The following is a 19542-nucleotide window of genomic DNA, read 5'->3' as shown; positions in this document are numbered from 1 at the left end:
ACAGAACAATGACTTTACGTCACCAATCTGAAGACGTCGTCACACATTAGAAACAAAAGTCGGGACTTCTCGGTATCAGCTGGTAGGTACTGGGTTCGTAGCCCGGTACCGGCCCCCACTCAGAGCGAGTTTAACGACTCAATAGGTAGATGTAAGACCTGTACACTGACTACTTTCTCACTAACCACTAACGAGAAGTTTCGTTTGTTTAACAACACCGCTAGAGCACATTGATTAATTAATCATCGGCTACTGGATGTCAAACATATATGGTTATTCAGAGGAAACCCACTACATTTTTCCTAATGCAGTAAAGGATCTTTTATATGCACTTTCCCACAGACAGGAAAGCACATACCACGGGGAAAACCCAATCAGTTGAATGGATACACCGAGGAGGTTCGATCCGGCGATGCAAGCCCCTCAAGCGAGCACTCAGCCGACTGAGTTAAATCCAGCTCATCCACTAACAAACTAACCAATAACAACTAATTACTAACCCACTGTCCATGACAGACAGCCCAGATAGCGGAGTTGAGTGCCCAGGACAGTACAAAAATAAGTATGAATGAATGAATGAATGAATGAATGAATGAATGAATGAATGAATGAGTTCATTATACAGATATATATATATTATTATTATTATTATATATATATATATATATATTATTATTATTATATATATATATATATATATATGGCATTGATTAATTTGTAGTTATACATCACTAATACATGCAACAATAGATTTAATAAAATAAAAAAAATACTAATATTTGCTATATATTATTATATTTAATAAATTACGACCTACGGTACATGTACATGGCTGCGGTCATGTTCAACAATTGCAATATGTTACCCTGGTGATGTAACAGTACAATGACTTTACGTCACCATTTCGAAGACGTCATCAAACATTAGAAACAAAGTCGGGACTTCTCGGATCTTTTCGCCACAAAATTATACTTGTAAAACGATTTTGAAAAATGTGTTAAAGGTATAAAAAGGTGGAGCCTTGTCTTGAGGTTTTGTAGACAGTTTGTTTTCTTGTCAATCACTGCACATCTGTTTGATCCAATAGTGCAACAGGAGGCTGTAGACTAATTAACTACGATCTGGATTTGTTTGGTGTTACAAAGTCTGTATCTACCAGGGCCGTAGCTAGCGAATAAAAGCCGGAAAGCATTCTAGAAACTTAAAGAAAATTATCTTCTTAACTGTTTATGGAGTTTTAGACTATTAACTACTCAGTTGCCCCCCCCCCCCCCCCCCCCCCCCCCCCCCCCCCCCCCCCAACAAAAAATCCTAGCTACGGCCCTGTCTACTCATTCTGTAGATGCTGCTTTAGACGGTTTAATATCAGAGCCGGTTTGTGGATCCGCGCGGACTGCAGCACAAATAACAGCGGGACCCCTTCCCAGGATATATATTTTTTCCAACCCCCTTGGGGAAGAGGGGAAAATGACCTGGGGAAAATAAATGTACACATCACCGCGGGGCCCTCTGAAGCGCGGGGTCTGTAGCACATGCTACGTGTGCTGCTAGGATGTCATGTCTGTCAGTGTTAAGACGGGTGCTAAATTGTTTAGTAGTTTGTCATCTATGTTGCATGTTGCACAGTAAATCACACAAAAAAAACGTAGTTACGATTGTGCTTAATATAATATACTTTCTTTCTTTTTTATTATTGCCCCAGATCAATGTGACAATGTCAAGGATGGAGAGCCTTGAATCATTGACGTACATATCAATATACATATACATATACATACAGATGAAATGCAGGGAAATGAAAAAAAAATGAATGAATGAATGAGTGTGTTTTAAAAATTATTTTTAGTGTTTGATGGAGTAGAAATACAGGTAAGAAAAAAGTGAATACAGTTACTTTATTTCTTTGCTTGTGATTTTATGAGTGGTTGTTATTCAGTGGGATGGACCAATGGCTGCGCCCGTTATATGTAATAGCCGTCACATGTTTACCGTTTTATTAATTAAATATACCAATATACTTGTTGATATTAAGCAATAATGCGCATTAGATATCGTTGAATAAATATACCAGTCTAAAAACCTTGCATAAATATTCCTTGACAAAGTTTTGATTAATACAAATACATTATATGTTATAAATTACTGATAACCAATTTATTTCATTACAAGGTGAGGAAAAGGAAGGAAGGAAATGGTTTATTTAACGACACACTCAACACATTTTATTTACGGTTATATGGCGTCGGAAAAATTATGGTTACGGACAGCACCGATATTGAGGGAGGAAACCCGCTGTTGCCACTTCATGGGCTACTCTTTTCGATAAGCAGCACGGGATTTTTTAAAGTGTGTTTTTCTTTTAGTTTTGTGAAATTATTGATTAAAAATAAATAAATAAATAAATAAATTCATTCATTCATTCATTCATTCATTAATAATCGACAATTACATGATCAATGCCATGTGGGTAGGACGAACCCAACAAAAGTTTCGCCCTCAACAAAAAGCAGTGAACAAAACACACAAATAAACAAATGTCCACATAACATACATAAAAGGAACTTACCCTACCAATAGGCCTAATAATAAGCATTTTTTCTTTTGATTATTTTAAAGAGAAGAATACTGTAACTCCATTTCGTTCTACTGATGCAAATTGAAATATATTTAGTTAAATAGTTTATTATACTATCAAGACGTTTTACAAGTCAGGTTGATGAAAGCGAAGCGCCTTGTCGTAAATTAGAGCGTGTGTTTACATTGTGCTTAAGAGGAGTTGGACGGGATGACGTCACTTCGTCCTAAGCTATACCACCGGACGTCACAAAAACGAAACAAAATGGCTGCCCCCAGTTAGAAGGAATAATCATGTTTTTTATTAACTCTAAAATTACGCGTTTTTCATTTGTTAAAATGTCAGTATGTGTTAGTGGTCCGGGTATGCATCTTTCCAACACATAAGGCTCTTATTTGAGCTTACCCTCCCTTTAAAGTGAGACTGTAGGGTGTATAGTAACGATGAGACCTCTAAGGGGAGGGGGGTACTTTCTGGGCATTCGCCATAACCAAAAGTTTGCTTCCCTTAAATCAAGCTTCTGCCTTTTTTATCAGAATTAATGTGATGGTTGTTATATATAACGGGCGCAGCCATTTTGATTGATCCCAGTGAATACGCACTCACCGAGTCCCTTCCACCCAGTCCAGGATTTTGCGCCCACGGAACGCCACTGAAATTTGTGACACATGTTAGGCCTATGTTGGGAAATGGTGAAGAATTAAAGCCAGAGTGAATCGGACAGGCACTACAGCCAAATGCGGTTATATAGCAAAAAAACTGAGACAGAAATGTTCTCAATTTTGGAGTGAAAATAAATGCTTATATAATGTATGTTCGCAATGGTGTATGTTGTTAGTGCCAACGAGTACCCGTTCTGTTGGCAATCTTCATTTGAAGTTGGGCAATTTAACATGGGTTTCAATGTGTAGTGAGACCCACGCAGTTTTGAACGTATCTAGTCCTGGATCCACAGGTCTCAAAGCCCTCAGAAATGGGTTGAACCTGACTTCACCTAACACACTTTTATTTTGTGTTTTATTTGTTTGAATAGGCCTTCTTGTGATAGAATTGGGTGGTCTGCTTTGCCAAAAAACTTGCAAACACAAATTATGGCTACATTTATACATATACTATGCAATATTTTTGTAGGAACAAAAATAAAAAATAATATAAAACAAAATGATTATGTTCTTCTCTACAAAACCTCTTGTTACTGTAGCTCATTAAATGTATTCTAATAATGGCAAACAATTAACCATTAACCCACTGACCTGGACATACAGCCCAGATAACTGAATTAAGTGCCCAGGATTGCGTGCTTGAACATTAATTGGACATATGCACGAAAATTAAATTAAAAGTAAGGAAAAGAAACAAAAAATCAGTTCAACAGATGCTATGCGTTCTGATGCATGGATTCATAGACGTGTTATAAATACATGTACCAGGAAGATTGTGAACAACCATGTGGCCCGCACATGGTCAATCTACCACCCCCCCCCCCCCCCCCCCCCCACACACACACACACACCCACACCCACTCCCAATCCCAATGTTAAACTGTTATTAATGATGCTGATCAATTCCATACCAACGGCAACTATCTAAGCTTGAATGATCACTTTCTACCTGAACTAAACACAAATCTGTATCGGTGCGAGTATATGTGTTTGGATATTTTGACCAACCTTGTGTGTTCCCCTCACTACTTTGGATCTACGAAGACAGGAAAGTAATGTTTAAACACCTATTAGAAGTAACAATGGCTATGCAATGAGAAACGGAAGTACAGTGAAACCTAAACATGTCGCCAGCCATAGTCAGCAGCCCCCTCTCTTAGTTGCTTGTTTTGTCCCTCCTGGATGATTTGTATTGATTTTACGAAGTAAAAAGACGAGATATAGGTATTACCTTTACAACGGCGGCGGTATCAGTGGTAATGGCATCATGTTTTATATGTAGCTCAACTTTAAAGTTTTGCGTTTAGCCCCATTTCTCACAAACTATAAGTCTTACATTATTGACACTTGGTTTATAGTTCCATCTATGAAACTTCATCTCAATGACTGTTAAAAAGAAAATCAAATTTATTAAATAAAGTATTAATGGATGGTATTTTTGGTAAGCTTTGTTTTTTAACATACAAGTACATTGAGAAAAAACATCTATGGATGCAACCATCAGCTACACTGAATATTGAATAAGGTTATGGTAGACATTTAATTTCACCGAATTCTTGATTGATAATTATCAATAAGAGACTACTATTAACATGTTACCTGTCTAGCGTTGGTAGCAACAGCCTACATTAGCTTAGGAGATAGGGGTGGGGGGGGGGGGGGGGTAACTGCCCTAGTGCTCGAGCTAGACATCAAATTCAGGCAGAAATGATACAGATATTCCGGGAAAATGTGCTAACCTGAGACCTTTTTTCCATGTATTTCCACATTCTACCCTTAAAATTAGTTGTAAACAATGTACAAATTTGTAGTGATTCGTCTACAATCCTATATAGCTGTTTGGTAGTAATGCTGAGATGAATAAATGTTGTTATCCAGATTCGGGCATTTCCTTTAATTTGGGCAAAAGCCAGCCTGTCCCCAACCCCCTACAAAAATAGGAACCCGTACGCCTATGACATCCTCAAATGAATCCTAAATCAGTATACATAAAAATATATATATATATAAAATAAAATAAAATAAAATAAAATATGTCAGGAGCCAAATAGTTCCATCCGTCCGCACCTTTTACAGATTTTATTGTTTAAATTGTGATAATAATTCATGTGCCAATGTGCAATGCTGGTCATATTTTGAGTAATGAAAAATGTGCACATTTTTGTATGCAGTCATCATTAAAAATGTCCGATACTAAAAAAACCCAGAAAAAAAAAAAAAAAGGTATACATGTTCCTGCATTATGTGGCCACAGTTAAAATATTGCCTGTAAATATATTATTTTATGCAACCAGGAGTACAGGCATCAAGCCATAAACCAAAAGGAAAATGCAAGTTAGGAATGCGTTCTTTGAATAAATTAAATTTGGTATTTGTAATTCATCCAGTTTGATTATAAATTTCAAGAAAGTCCAGTTGCAATGTGGCCTTACGAAGGTTAATACTCGTTTTAAAAGATATTGTGTGTAAAATTGAATCCACCGCCACAGTATTTGTTTAGTATATGGAGATAGTCCACAACCTAAGAGGAGATGCCTTAAGAGGAAGACGTAACCAGGATCAGCACAGGGAGACGACAGCCATTTGTACCAGTGGCTGGCCTTTCTACAATGTAGTCGCTCTCTCGCCCTGCGATACTAGCTGGTACTCATGTCTACACATCGAGCTGCTAGCCAGGTCACGCATACTTTGTTTTATTTAACAACACCATTGGAACACATTGATTTATTAATTATCGGCTAATACCAAATATTTAATCATTCTAACATGATTTTAATTCTGATGGAAACCCGTTGTATTTTCCTTTAGCAGCAAAGGATATTTCATAATATGCACTTTCCCATAGACAAGGCAGCACTAACCATGGTGTTTGATATACCATGCCGATTGTGTTAGATACCCCTACCTCAAGCCAGCTTAGAGTCGTCGCCAACTCCAGCTCAACGGTGACTCATATAATTATATACTCCAATATGATGGCTATAGCAGTCATACTATTATGCGAACTGTGAATGCTATGTCTACAATCTGGACCATAACTAGACAGTAGCTATGGCAGAATGAAGCAAAGTATTAACATGGTTGCCATCTCTTCTCAATACATCCTAACTGGGTGTGATCCTTTGACCTGTTCCTACACGTGAGGAAAGAATGTTGAAAACACTGGCAATGTACCCGTAATCTGGTTTGGTGAATGTTTCTTGGGTAAAAAGACACCTGTTCAAGGGTCTATATGGACGAATTACTGATGACAACCTCAATGTATTAATTTATCACCAAGGAAAATTTGCTTTGCATTCTCCTGACAAGACTGCATTTTAATCAGATGTGTAACAGTGATGCTGAAGGAGTCTGATCACTGCAAGATGTCCCAAGTACTGTCAATGCAATGTATAAGCTAGGATCTGCGAAGCTGTACATGAACAAAGGCTAATGTGAAATGCGTGATTGCTTGTCTTTGCAGTGGTGACCTAAGGAAATTAGACAGCAGTGGATAATTAACTATTGACAGGAATGATAAACTTGCTGGATAGTTTTCATAAGCAGTAAGTAAACTTCGCTGTACCAGTTTCCACATTTCAAATAATACTTCTAAATTCCTATCTTTTAGAATAATAACAGATGTTACTAAAATAATATTGTGAAGCATTGCCAATAGCAGGGATAAAGTTTTTGTGGAGTTGTGTCAACCTTCAATATGTTAAAACAGAAGCCATTCAATTCGGTGGCTATGGGTAAAGGTAGACAATCTACCTTTTTTGAATTGAAAGAAGTGCAGTAACCGAAAACAAGAAGAACAATGATCGAAATATGATGTGTTAATTTGATACCAAAGTCTTGCCGTGTTTCTTGAGAGGCACACTTTAGTTTATTGATTGTCATATTTTCGACTGAACTGTGGTACGTCAAACTACTTCTATAGGGTATAGTACAAACTTGCAGATTTTGTTTTCTCTCACACACATTTATAACAATAATTGAAAATAATAATAATACACAGTAGCATGAAACTTCTTTGGATCATGATTCTTAATGATTGTATTACTATATATTCAATAAGGTGCCACAGAATTGTAAAACTGTATTGCGATATACATGTGATATTATTTAATATATATATATATATATATATATATATATATATATATATATCAGGGCTTCTAGAATGTTTATCAAATCCACTAGCCATGGGTTCAGTAATTTAAAAAATTTACTAGCCACGATACAAACTCCACTAGCCCCTCTTTACTTTAAAGTAAATTTACCAGTGTTAATACTAGTAATAATCAGATATGTCACCTAAAGAAGGAGATAGAGCTTAACAACACTTTAAGATTGGGGAGACAGAGTGGGGCCAGGATATTCATATTTACAAAATAGACTTAAATGCAGCATTTGAAACAAAATAATTTACTAGCCGTCGGGCATGGCAATAGTAGTTATTTACTAGCCCAACACCGAATATCACTAGCCACGGGAGTGGGGTTACCATAATCTAGAAGCCCTGTATATATTCAAATAAAAGCAGAAGGAATAAATATTTTTATGAACTTTGTTTATTAGCTACAGCGGATATGCCAAATCATTCAGTACATACTTTTCTTTACCGTTTCTGGATTATGTGTGTATACTACATGTAGTTATTTAGTTTTATTGGGAAGGATGCCATTTTAGAAAATGAGAGGTTTATTCAAAGATACCAGCTAATTCTGGTAAAACTTATTACAACTTGGAAACAACAACGTATAAAAATCGCAATATGCCAAACTGTACCGCGATTTGTATCGAGTTGAAGCATCGCGGTATACCGGTTTATGGTTGCAGCACTAATATAAAAAATGACTGGCAAATGTATTATTATTAATTAATTAAAAATACTTTCTAAATTCGCAAATGGACTAAGAAGGTCAAAAGACATCCCGAGAATTGGCCGATGGCGGCTCACTGAATGAAAAATGGCAACTCTATTGCTTCACGTTATTTATATTTTCAAGTATGGAAGCATGATGACATCATATCAATTAAACAAATAGCTGACCTTCGAACAGTTGAATGTATCTTATAAAGCAAATGATAAAAAAAGGAACCGTTTCATCAGTTATTCCTATAAATTTAGCAGTCTACAGATTTCTGCAAGGTGTTTAAATACTACCTCCAAGATATAGGTGGTAGAAACTTCATTTGTTTTTCCATAGCTTTGATGATTTTTATTATTATTCATATTTTAAAATCTAATTAACCATCTAATATTTATTTAAATAAAACACTGAAATTATATACTGTATTAATAGACAGTGTTTTGATGTGAAGTTCATTACTGATCTACTTTCTATATTACGGTTCTAATTTTTACAGCTCTTATCTGCTTCCATAAAATGATCGGCGTGTAATTTTACAGTTTCACTGATATTACTCACTAGCATGTAAATATTAACAAGCATATACATATGACACTTTGCCATATGTTTATGGTTTGATAGTTATAAAATATTAAAACTACAGTTTTAATGAACATACAGATAGTGTGCTGTTGGCCAATTTAGGTTCATGTATAAAACACATTAATTTCGAAAGTAAAAGTAAAGGGAGGAAACCCGCTGTCGCCACTTCATGGGCTACTCTTTTCGATTAGCAGCAAGGGATCTTTTATATGCACCATCCTATAGACAAGATAGCACATACCACGGCCTTTGATATACCAGTCGTAGTGCACTGGCTGGAGTGAGAAATAGCCCAATAGGTCCAAAGACAGGGATCGATCCCAACCCGACCGCGTATCAAGCGAGCGCTGTACCACTGGGCTACGCCTCGCACCTATACCCAACTGATCAAAGGCCGTGGTATGTGCTTTCCTGTCTGTGGAAAAGTCAATACAAAAGATCCCATGCTGCTAATGGAAAAAGGTAGCTACCTCTGATGACTACGAGTCAGAATTACCAAATATTTGACATCCAATAACCGATGATTAATTAATCAATGTGTCCTACTGGTGTCGTTAAACAAAAACAAACTAACTTAAAATATAAAACGAATAAATATATTAAATAAATAAATAAATAAACAAATATTTTAGGCAAGGACTGTGAGGGGGTTACGCAAAATAATGAATCATTAAATAGTATATATTTTTTTAGTCAATTATGGCAAAAAAAAAAGTAATTTGTAGTTATTCATTAAAAGTGTAAAAAAAATTTTTTTTTAAATGTGTAGGCTACCGTACATTCACGATAATGGACGATTTAGTCCTTATAACTATCAGCGTTTTTCAAATTATATTTGAAAAATTAAAATGATAATTACATATCATATATATAAAATAAATATAACAGCAATATTCATTTCCCCATGATATTCTCTTTTTTTTAATATTAAATTCTACAAATAAAATGTTAAAATCATATTGTTAATATGTTAATATTGTTAATATAGCTCACGATAATAGTACATTGTACTTTTTACTTCCGGTTCGAGGTCAAAAGTTCTGACAGATCAGCATAAATATTTTGTTTACATTTTATCGTTTATTTGTCACTGTTATGCGTAATTAAAACGTAAAACCATGTGGCACAAATAGTTGATAAGTATTTTCCCCGTGAAATGCGACGGGATATTGGTGTAGAATGTTATGTAAGTTGACAAAAGCGAAGTAAATGCAGAAAGACGGCTAGCATAGAGATGGAATCATAGAATGCCAGATCAGCAGATGGTCTCAAACCATAGTATTAGTATCACAGTTATCTGGTTATTGGGTTCATACATGAGTGGGCAAGATAGGGGATCACAATTTAAATAGCAGCAATGTGAATGTTGTCAAAAAATCTATAGCTAAAGTTTCATTTGCAAAATGTTCTTCATTTTAGACATTCTCATGATTCTGTTAATGAATCAGGAAGGGGTTTTTTTGTGGGTTTTTTCATTTGTTTAAACTTTATGAATGTGATGATACTGGTTCATGCAAGCTCCCAAGCTGTAGAGAAAATGTGACATGCTCGGGTAGTGGTGTGTGCAACTATTGATTACTCTATGATCATATAATATCCTGTTCATCCTAAACTATAAAAAAATTGTTACCCGTTAAAAACTATCCCATTTCACTTCCTCATTCTTTGATTACATTACATTTTGTTTACAAAAGAAGCCTCGACCTATTATGAAAAAAGCATGGGTGAAAAATGCAGAAATTGTTTTATTAAAAATACAAAGCTTGTATTTAATTTTGAAGGTGTTTGTGTGTTTTTTTGTAATGTACCATGACCTCATGTTAAATGATATCAAAAATAGGAATCTAAAATAAGTACCGGTAACTAATTGTCATAATCTTGATAGAGTTAAAGGGACAGACCCTAGTTTCAACCCGTGAAAATTAACACTACGTTTAGTTAATCTACAAGCCTGTAACACATTTGGATAAAGTTACAATTGAGTGAAACATGAGTCTGTGACTTTTAAATGGTGAAATGCCCTCTAAAATAGACAAAATCTCGACTCCATAACTGTTACTTCTCAGACGCACATGCATGTATGCGTTTTTAAAAATATGAGAAATGCATTTTGTGATATTAAAAACACCAGGAAGACCAAAAACACTTCTAATGTACAGACATGGATAATCTAAATAATAAAATATAAGTAAAGTATGATTTCAGTTTTCAAAAATGGCTCTAATAGTAAAACAATATGCCATAGTGCTTAAAACCTAGGGTATGTCCCTTTAAAAATTACTGACATACTTGTTTCTGTTTAGTTTGTGTTGAGCAAAGTAGTTATTTTTACAGACGACAGGGGTTCGACATATCCACTAGCCCTTGGTCCCAGCTAGTAGATTTTTAGTCTGGGCTAGTGGAAATGTCAACTTTATTGCTATAATACATAAGGCTCTAGCCATAGCTTCTGTGAGGGCTAGTGACTTTCTCAAACATTTGTTAAACCAGGGCTTGAATTTAGTGATGGCATAGATGGCAATTGCCATTGTTGAGATATAAATTGCCGTAGGGGAGAGAGCAGCTATCACCAACCGCTCCTCAACAATGGCAAAATGTAACAGTATGTACACCTGGTGTACATTATCTGCCAAGATTTAAGATTTGCACATTTGAAATATGTCTACATACAGCAAAATTATCAAGACTTCAATCATTTTTATTTTCTGCAAATGTCAATTGTTTTTTTAAACATTGACATAGGTAGGCTCAAAATTGCTGTCGGTGGGCTGTTTCACCCAGGCACTACAGTATATATAAAGTAGCTAACATTGTCTTTCATTTATTTTATTGTATTTTTACTTCAGAAACATTAAGCACCACAGTAGATAAAGTAACTAACATTTTTTTCTTTTAATTTGAATTTTTTTGTTTTAGATGCTCAGTGTTGGATGACATGTGGTATTTGATGGAAAATGTACAAGAAACATACCAACTGTCGGAAAGACTCATCCGCGCCATTAGCAACTGGCACACATTTTCTGGCCCGGACAACATCGAGGAGCTGATTGAGTCCGGGGCCGACGTAAACCAACAACACGGCACGCTGCTACCTCTACATTGCGCCTGCATGGTCAGCGACAACTATGCATTACGCTTGCTCCTCGAAAAAGGAGCTCGGGTTGGTATATGTCGTATATATTTATCCAGTAACCACTGTTTCTATTGACAGATTAATTATGATGATGGATTTAAAGCAAAGACATAAATGTATAGTAGCAGGATATGACCTTTGACATCACTCATGTGACGTGACATGCATACCTGTACATGTAGCTACATTACAAAATAGCTCGTTTGAACATCACTCATGTGACGTGTCACACATACCTGTACATGTAGCTACATTACAAAATAGCTCGTTTGGACATCACTCATGTGACGTGACCTGCATACCTGTACATGTAGCTACATTACAAAATAGCTCATTTTTGAAATCACTCGTGACGTGACACGCATACCTGTACATGTAGCTACATTACAAAATAGCTCGTTTGGACATCACTCATGTGACGTGACACGCATATCTGTACATGTAGCTACATCACAAAATAGCTTGTTTGGACATCACTCATGTGACGTGACCTGCATACCTGTACATGTAGCTACATTACAAAATAGCTCGTTTGAACTCTAGGTCATAGTACAATAATTCCATTTTATAATTACTGTTTTGTAGTAGCATCTTGATTAGTTAAAATGCTATCACATGATCTAAAATTCTTTCATGAATGTGAAAACTGCACGGTAAACAACAGAATCCTCGTTTCTATTTTTATCCCAAGTTCGTCTGCACTTAAGTGACGGTGACAATTCAGGCTTTAAATGACTCCAGTTTTGAACTGAGACACACAATGTATATGACAGGCCACAAAAACGAAGCTTCTATTAGAAGTTATAGCAGAGAATGCTCAACAAATCAAAAGAGAGACATGAGCGCATACACCTTCGTGCACAATTCCGCGACCTGTCCTTTCCAAGAATAATATTACACAATCACAAACTTCCTCTGAAATCCACACATACAGACTGTCAGTAACACTGAAACCACTTTATCCCTTTCAAGTCAGTCTTCACATTAATTTTCACTAATTCAACTTTTGACAACTGCAATTTTAATACAGGTAGTAGATAAATCTTCTAAATAATTTCTCTTGTTAATTAGTTCAAAATTCATCAAAAAAATTATTTGCTTTATCAGTTAATGTTCTGTTATTTAAAATTTTATAACGTTTTATCCACATTTGATTCAGAAAATAAAAATTTATAAAACCTTATGTAAATCAATATAATGAATCGGAGATTTGACGGAAAAAAACTAATGTAACTTTCTAAGTGAATTCCCTTATTTGTGTATTGATACAGTTGTAAATCATTGTGGAATAGAGCGCGATTGGATTTTTTAATATAGTTTTGTATAATGGCAATATTAATGCATTTAGAATTATAAGAATTGAACGTTATATTTTTGACGTTCATGCAATGATAAACACCCAAATCATTTTACACACTGTATGAATGGCATAGCACATTAGCGTGAAGCCATTCATACATAAGTGTGTAAAACAGTTTTGGTGTTTATCATCGCATGAGCGTTAAAAATATAACATTCAGTTCTTAAATGTAGCTGAAATAACAGAAATAATAGCTTTTATCCTTACTTTTTATGGTCTGCAGGATGAAGATAATGATGTAGGATACTGGCTTTATCCTGTTCAGGTTGAATGAAAAATGTCCCATTCTTACCGTGACAGAATAAAGCCAATATCCTATGTGATTAACTGGTTATTCTCCATGTATGTGCAGGGTTTCTGCCAGAGGGTACCGAGGGTAAAACTGCATGTAACCTAAAATCTTGGAAATTAACGGATCATTGTCTTAGATACATTTTAGATGATTTAGAGAACTCTTATTTAAAATTAGTCAAAATGCATGAGATGCGGTGTCCAATTTGAAACATTTCAAACCCATAACCACCTATAGTAGGGACATTTATGGTCTGGTTTGTTTTTATTACTTCCTCTCAAATTATATATATTTCATTCTTAACATTAAACAGTGGGTAAGTTTATCTAAAGTCAATGTTCTTATGTATCGTGATATGTTTTGTATCACAACCCACCAGGATACCTATCATACTGTGACCCATCGACATCATTCATAAGCATACGAGACGGGCGGGGGGGGTTAGTGGTCTAAACTTCAAATTTGAGCAAAAAGTATAAAGATATTCAAGCAAACTGTGCTAACCTGGGACATTTTTACCATGTATTTCCATCATTCTACCCTCAAAATTAGTTATAATCCATGTACTTATGCTAATATGACTAAATGTTATTCAGAATCGGACATTTTAGATAAATTTGGCCAGAAATCAGGTTGCCCCCTTACAAAAATGGGAGCCTGTATGCCTATGACATCATTACACCTCTAACAGTTAATCATTTATTAGAGTTATATTTCTTTCTGTATTAAATTTCAGGTAAACCAGGTGGACGGCTATGGCCGCATGGCTCTGCACTATGCTGCTGAGAGGGACGTGTTCTGTGTCGAAATCCTCCTTCAATATGGCGCCGACATTAACTGCGGCGACGGAAACCGCGACTCGCCGTTACACTGGGCTGCGTACAAGGACAACGTCGCGTGCGTCAAACTGCTGCTCCAGCACGGTGCGGAGGTCGATATTCAGGACTACAACCTCGACACGCCCCTCGGCTGGGCGGCAAAACGCGGTCATCTAGAGGTCATCAAAATTCTGCTCGAATACAACGCCAGCGTGCACTGGAAGAATTTACGCGGCGACACGCCTTTAATTCGGGCCGCGACCATTCAGGCGATGGGGTTGGGAATGGCGGCCGACGATGCGTGTCTCGAGTTGTTGATACGAGCTGCGGGACAGTTTGAGTTGAGGGACAACGATGGCGAGCTGGTTCGCGGCATCGGGCAGGATAACAAGATGAATGAACTGCTGATGCCGCTGTGTCGAAATCCGAGGAAGCTGAAGGATATCTGCCGTTGTAAAATACGGACCTGTCTAGGGCATCGGTACCTGCCAAACGTCATACCGAAACTGCCACTTCCGCTGAGTTTAAGAGAGCATATTCTGTTACAGAGATGAACACTGTCTTATCTTTTGTTTTGTGGTTGTGTTTAGTGTTTTCTTTTTCTATTTAGTAATCAGGGCTTCTAGAAATTTTACAAAATCCACTAGCCATGGGATCAGTGATTAAAATGTTTTACTAGCCACAATTAAAAATTCACTAGCCATACTTTACTTTAAATTAATACAATTTTACTAAATAATAGTAATAATCAGATGTGTCACCTAAAGAGCAAGATAGAGTTTTGAAATACTAACATTGGGGGGTTGGGGTGGATGCAGTATATTCATATTTACAAAATAGATTTAACTGCAACATTTGGCAAAACAAAATTCACTAGCCATTGGGCAAGGCAATAGTAGTTATTTACTAGCCCAATATTGAATATTACTAGCCATGGGAGTGGGGCTACCATAATCTAGAAGCCCTGGTGCTTTCTTTTTGTATTTAGTATAACAGGGCTCGAACGCACCAACGGCAATTGCCGCCATTGCAATGCGAAAACACTTGCAAAGAGGATGCTTTGTTGTCTAACAGAGCTTAAGAGACTATTGTGAATTAGGCTCTGGTGTATATTATCTGCCAATATTTGCACCTTTAAAAGATGTCTACATATAACAAGATAGGATTTCAGTCGGAGTTATTTGCTGCAAATATCACTTTTTTAAAATTGCCATAGGCAGGCTCAAAATTGCCGTCGGTGGACTGTTTCACCCATGGCAATTCTTTTAAAAATTGCAGTTGGAGACAAATTCTTAAGTTTGAGCACTGTTTTAAAAAACATTATCATAGGCAGGCTCAAATTTGTCGTCTTTACAAAATTGCTGTGGAAGACAAACTCTAAGTTCGGGCCCGAGTACAATATCTTTCCATTTTTTTTACAATACATGTTTACGGAAACGGTTTCAACAGTGTTTGAATTTGAGTGGCAGGGAACATTTTGTTCGGTATCATGTCGCGATTCGCTAAGCAAGTTTTAGTGATCACTATACAATTTTAAAACATTAAACCGTATTTGCTAATCAATTTTCAACTGACTAGAAATATTGCTAATCAAGATTTTGAAAACAAAATATTTCCTGAGTGGTCATCATGAAAAGCCTTTAAAGGGACACACCCTAGTTTTTAAACACTAAGGCATATTTTTAGACTATTATATAGCCATTTTTTGATAACAAAAATCATACTTTACTTAGATTTTATGGTTTAGATTATCAGTTTCCATACATTCGAAGTGTTTTTGGTCTTCCTAGTGTTTTTAATATCACAAAATGCATTTTTCATATTTTTTTTAAACACACATGTTTCTGGGAAGTAACAGTTTTGGGAGTCGAGTTTTAGTCTATTTTTATGGTGTATTTCATCATTTCAAAGTCACAGACTCATATTTCACTCAATTGTAACTTTATCCAAATGTGTTACAGGTTTGTAGATTAACTAAACTTAGTGTTAATTTTCACGGGTTCAAACTAGGGTGTCCCTTTAAGCGATAATTGTCCAGATCATAAAATTAAGTTTGTGTAAAGAATATATTGTGAAGTAGATTTCAGGGCCCAGCATTTCACACAAACTCTCATTATGTTCACATGTTGATTTACACAAATTTAAATATATGTTCACTGTTAACCTGTTAAGTAGTGAACTGTTAGTGTGTCACTTTCTGGAATTAAAAGTTGCAAACTTCACAGGATGACTAATTTCAATGCAAATTTTAGGAAACTGATTTGGTTACATGAATACAATCCACATAACCATATAACTGGTTGCCTGGGTGAAAATAATGTAAACCAATTTTGAAACTTTGTTCTCTGGATTCACCAAGGGTGTACATGTAATTTAGAAATTAATTTACTAACTTGGTACAACAATTTTCTGATATCTATATTCATCCCTTATAAGACTTAAGTTAGTTGCTTGCAAAATTATGAATTGAAATTTATTTTTCAAAAACTTGATATGAGAATGAATTTGTTTCATTATTCGGTTAATTTTTGCTTTTGTTCGGCATCCATTAGCCAACGATTAATTAATCAGTGTGCTCTAACGGTGGTGTTAAGCAAAACAAACTTTAACTAGACCACTTGAGTTTGGGAAAAATTACTTTTATTGTTGTAGTTTGAAATGTGATGTCGTGTTGAACGATCATAGGTGGGATCTAGCTCACTCAGTAGAACGCTCGCCTGAGGTCCTTGGGTTAAAGGATTTAAACTCCTCGGATACTGTTTTTCCCCCACCTAAACCAGTTCCCCATGAACGATGTGTCAAAGTATGTTGTATGTACTGTTCTGTCTATGGAAAGTGCACAGTAAAAATCTGTTGCCAAATGGGGAAAATGTAGCAGGTTTTCTCCCAAGATTGTCAAAATTACAAAATGTTTGACAACAGTAGTCGATGGCTAATTACCGGATGTGCTCTAGTGGTGTCTTTAAACAAAACAAACTTTAAATCAAACATTCCTTTCCTTGCTTTTCTTCTTCACACAAAACCAGATACAATAGTTGATGGCTGATCAACAGATGTGCTCTAGTGGTGTCTTTAAATCAAGCATTCCTTTCCTTGCCTACTTCCCCTTTACACAATACCAGATAGGAGTTTTAAATTCTATCACCCTCCAGTTATAATAAAACCATGTTTCCTGTTTATTTGTAGTGTTCACATGTTAAAATGTAGACAAAGACTCGAAACCATCTACCAGTGTACATGTATACATGTTTGTTAATTAATGTACATAGTGCAGTGTACGAATAGAAAAAATGTACACCTCAGTGCCGGATTTATAAGGGGGCAAAGGGGCCAATTGCCCCGGGCCCCCCAGACTAAGGACTTCCTTTATTAATTTTTTTTAATAATTATAAAATTAATTCTTTTTTTTTTAAATCCACTAGCTATGGGATCAGTGATTTTTAAAATTTATCAACCACGATTCAAAATTCACTAGCCCTAAAGAGGAAGACCGAGCTTAAAAGCACTAACATTGGGGGTTGGGTGGGGTCAGGATATTCATATTTACAAAATAAGACTGAACTGCAACATTTCACAAATTATTTTTCACTAGCCATCTGGCATGGCAATAATAGTTATTTACTAGCCCAACATTGAATAGCACTAGCCATAGGAGTGGGGCTACATAATCTAGAAGGCCTGACGTAGTACAGTTTGTACAGAAAAACACAAGACCATAGATATCTAGTACAGTGTGCATAGAAAAACACTCAACACCATATTGCAGGGCTCACACTGGAAAAAAAAAAACATTTTGATTTAGCACGATTTTTAGATATATGTACATGTATGTCAAGTATTTCTTTGAAAATTATTAAAAGGTGGTTAATTTAAGGAATATTTTATTAGTCCAAAACTAAATGTTGTGGCCACTTTAAATAAAAATTTGCAGTTGGCTAATTTGGTCATGTACAGAAAGAAAGAAGTGTTTTATTTAATGACGCACTCAACACATTTTATTTACGGTTATATGGCATCAGACATATGGTTAAGGACCACACAGATTTGTTTAGAGGAAACCGCTGTCGCCACATAGGCTATTCTTTTACGACAGGCAGCAAGGGATCTTTTATTTGCGCTTCCCATAGGCAGGATAGCACAAACCATGGCCTTTGTTGAACCAGTTGTGGATCACTGGTCGGTGCAAGTGGTTTACACCTACCCATTGAGCCTTGCGGGGCACTCACTCAGGGTTTGGAGTCTGTATCTGGATTAAAAATCCCATGCCTCGACTGGGATCCGAACCCAGTACCTACCAGCCTGTAGACTGATGGCCTGCCACAACGCCACCGAGGCCGGTAGAGGTCATGTCCAGGGTGAGCCATGCATATACAGTGAACCCCTGCTAAACCGGACACATTCAGGACCAAGTAAAATGTCCGATTTAGAGAGGTATCCGATTTAGAGAGGTATCCGATTTAGAGAGGTTCTCTTTTGTACTGATATTTAAAAAGGGACCGTGGAAAAACGTCCAGTTTGAGATAATTCTGGTTTACAGAGGGTCTGGTTTTGAGAGGTATCACTGTACATTGTACATGTTAATGTACATTTTATGGTGTATGTACAGAAAAAAAATGTATACCATACATGTAGTTACATAGTGCTCTTTGTACAAACTCAAGACCATCTGCAGTGTATATTTTAATGTACCGAATATAGTGCAGTGTCTGTAAAAAAAAAATGCAAGACCATACATACACTGTACATGTAGAAACTTATTACAGTTTGTACATAAATACTCTGGATCAACCAGTGGTGTAGCGAGAGGATGGAACTATTAATTTTTATAATGTACATGCATAGTATGGTTTGTGCCCCCCCACCAGTAGTAGGTTGTCCCCACCCCAGTATAAAATCCTGGCTACGCCATTGAGATCAACTATATGTTAATGTACATGGTGCAGTATCCATACAGAACTATTCAAGATAGAACTCTAGGTTAGAAGAAATTTTCGCCAAATTATCTATTAAATTAAAACAATTGCTGAAACCCTGTTATTTTCCAACAAAATTTCAATTATTTCGCCAAATTAAAAGAATATTCGCCATATGTGTTTGAAATTCGCAATTAGTGAATTTGGCGAGTGTTAGAGCTCGCCCTGAAAGACCATATATATATATACATAGTACATCTGTACGGAAAAACTCAGGTTCTGTGTTATACATGTATGTACAGAAATACTCTTAAGACCATATATGCATAGTACAGTCTGTATATGAAG

The 19542-nt window shown here is 36.1% G+C and overlaps 1 protein-coding gene across 1 annotated transcript; it reads left to right on the top strand.

The window, feature by feature from the left end:
- The first annotated feature begins 9716 nt into the window (after window positions 1-9716).
- Window positions 9717-18154, top strand: LOC121387662 (ankyrin repeat and SOCS box protein 8-like). Its single transcript, XM_041518848.1, has 3 exons — window positions 9717-9864; window positions 11595-11838; window positions 14200-18154. Exons 2-3 carry the CDS (start codon window positions 11614-11616, stop codon window positions 14833-14835), a joined length of 861 nt encoding a protein of 286 aa, XP_041374782.1. The 5' UTR covers window positions 9717-9864; window positions 11595-11613; the 3' UTR covers window positions 14836-18154.
- Window positions 18155-19542: the final 1388 nt, after the last annotated feature.

This window comes from Gigantopelta aegis, chromosome 13, assembly GCF_016097555.1.
Source record: "Gigantopelta aegis isolate Gae_Host chromosome 13, Gae_host_genome, whole genome shotgun sequence".
NCBI classification, from domain to species: domain Eukaryota; kingdom Metazoa; phylum Mollusca; class Gastropoda; order Neomphalida; family Peltospiridae; genus Gigantopelta; species Gigantopelta aegis.
The sequence above is the reverse complement of the archived record's forward strand: the minus strand, read 5'-3'. Positions and strand labels throughout refer to the sequence as shown.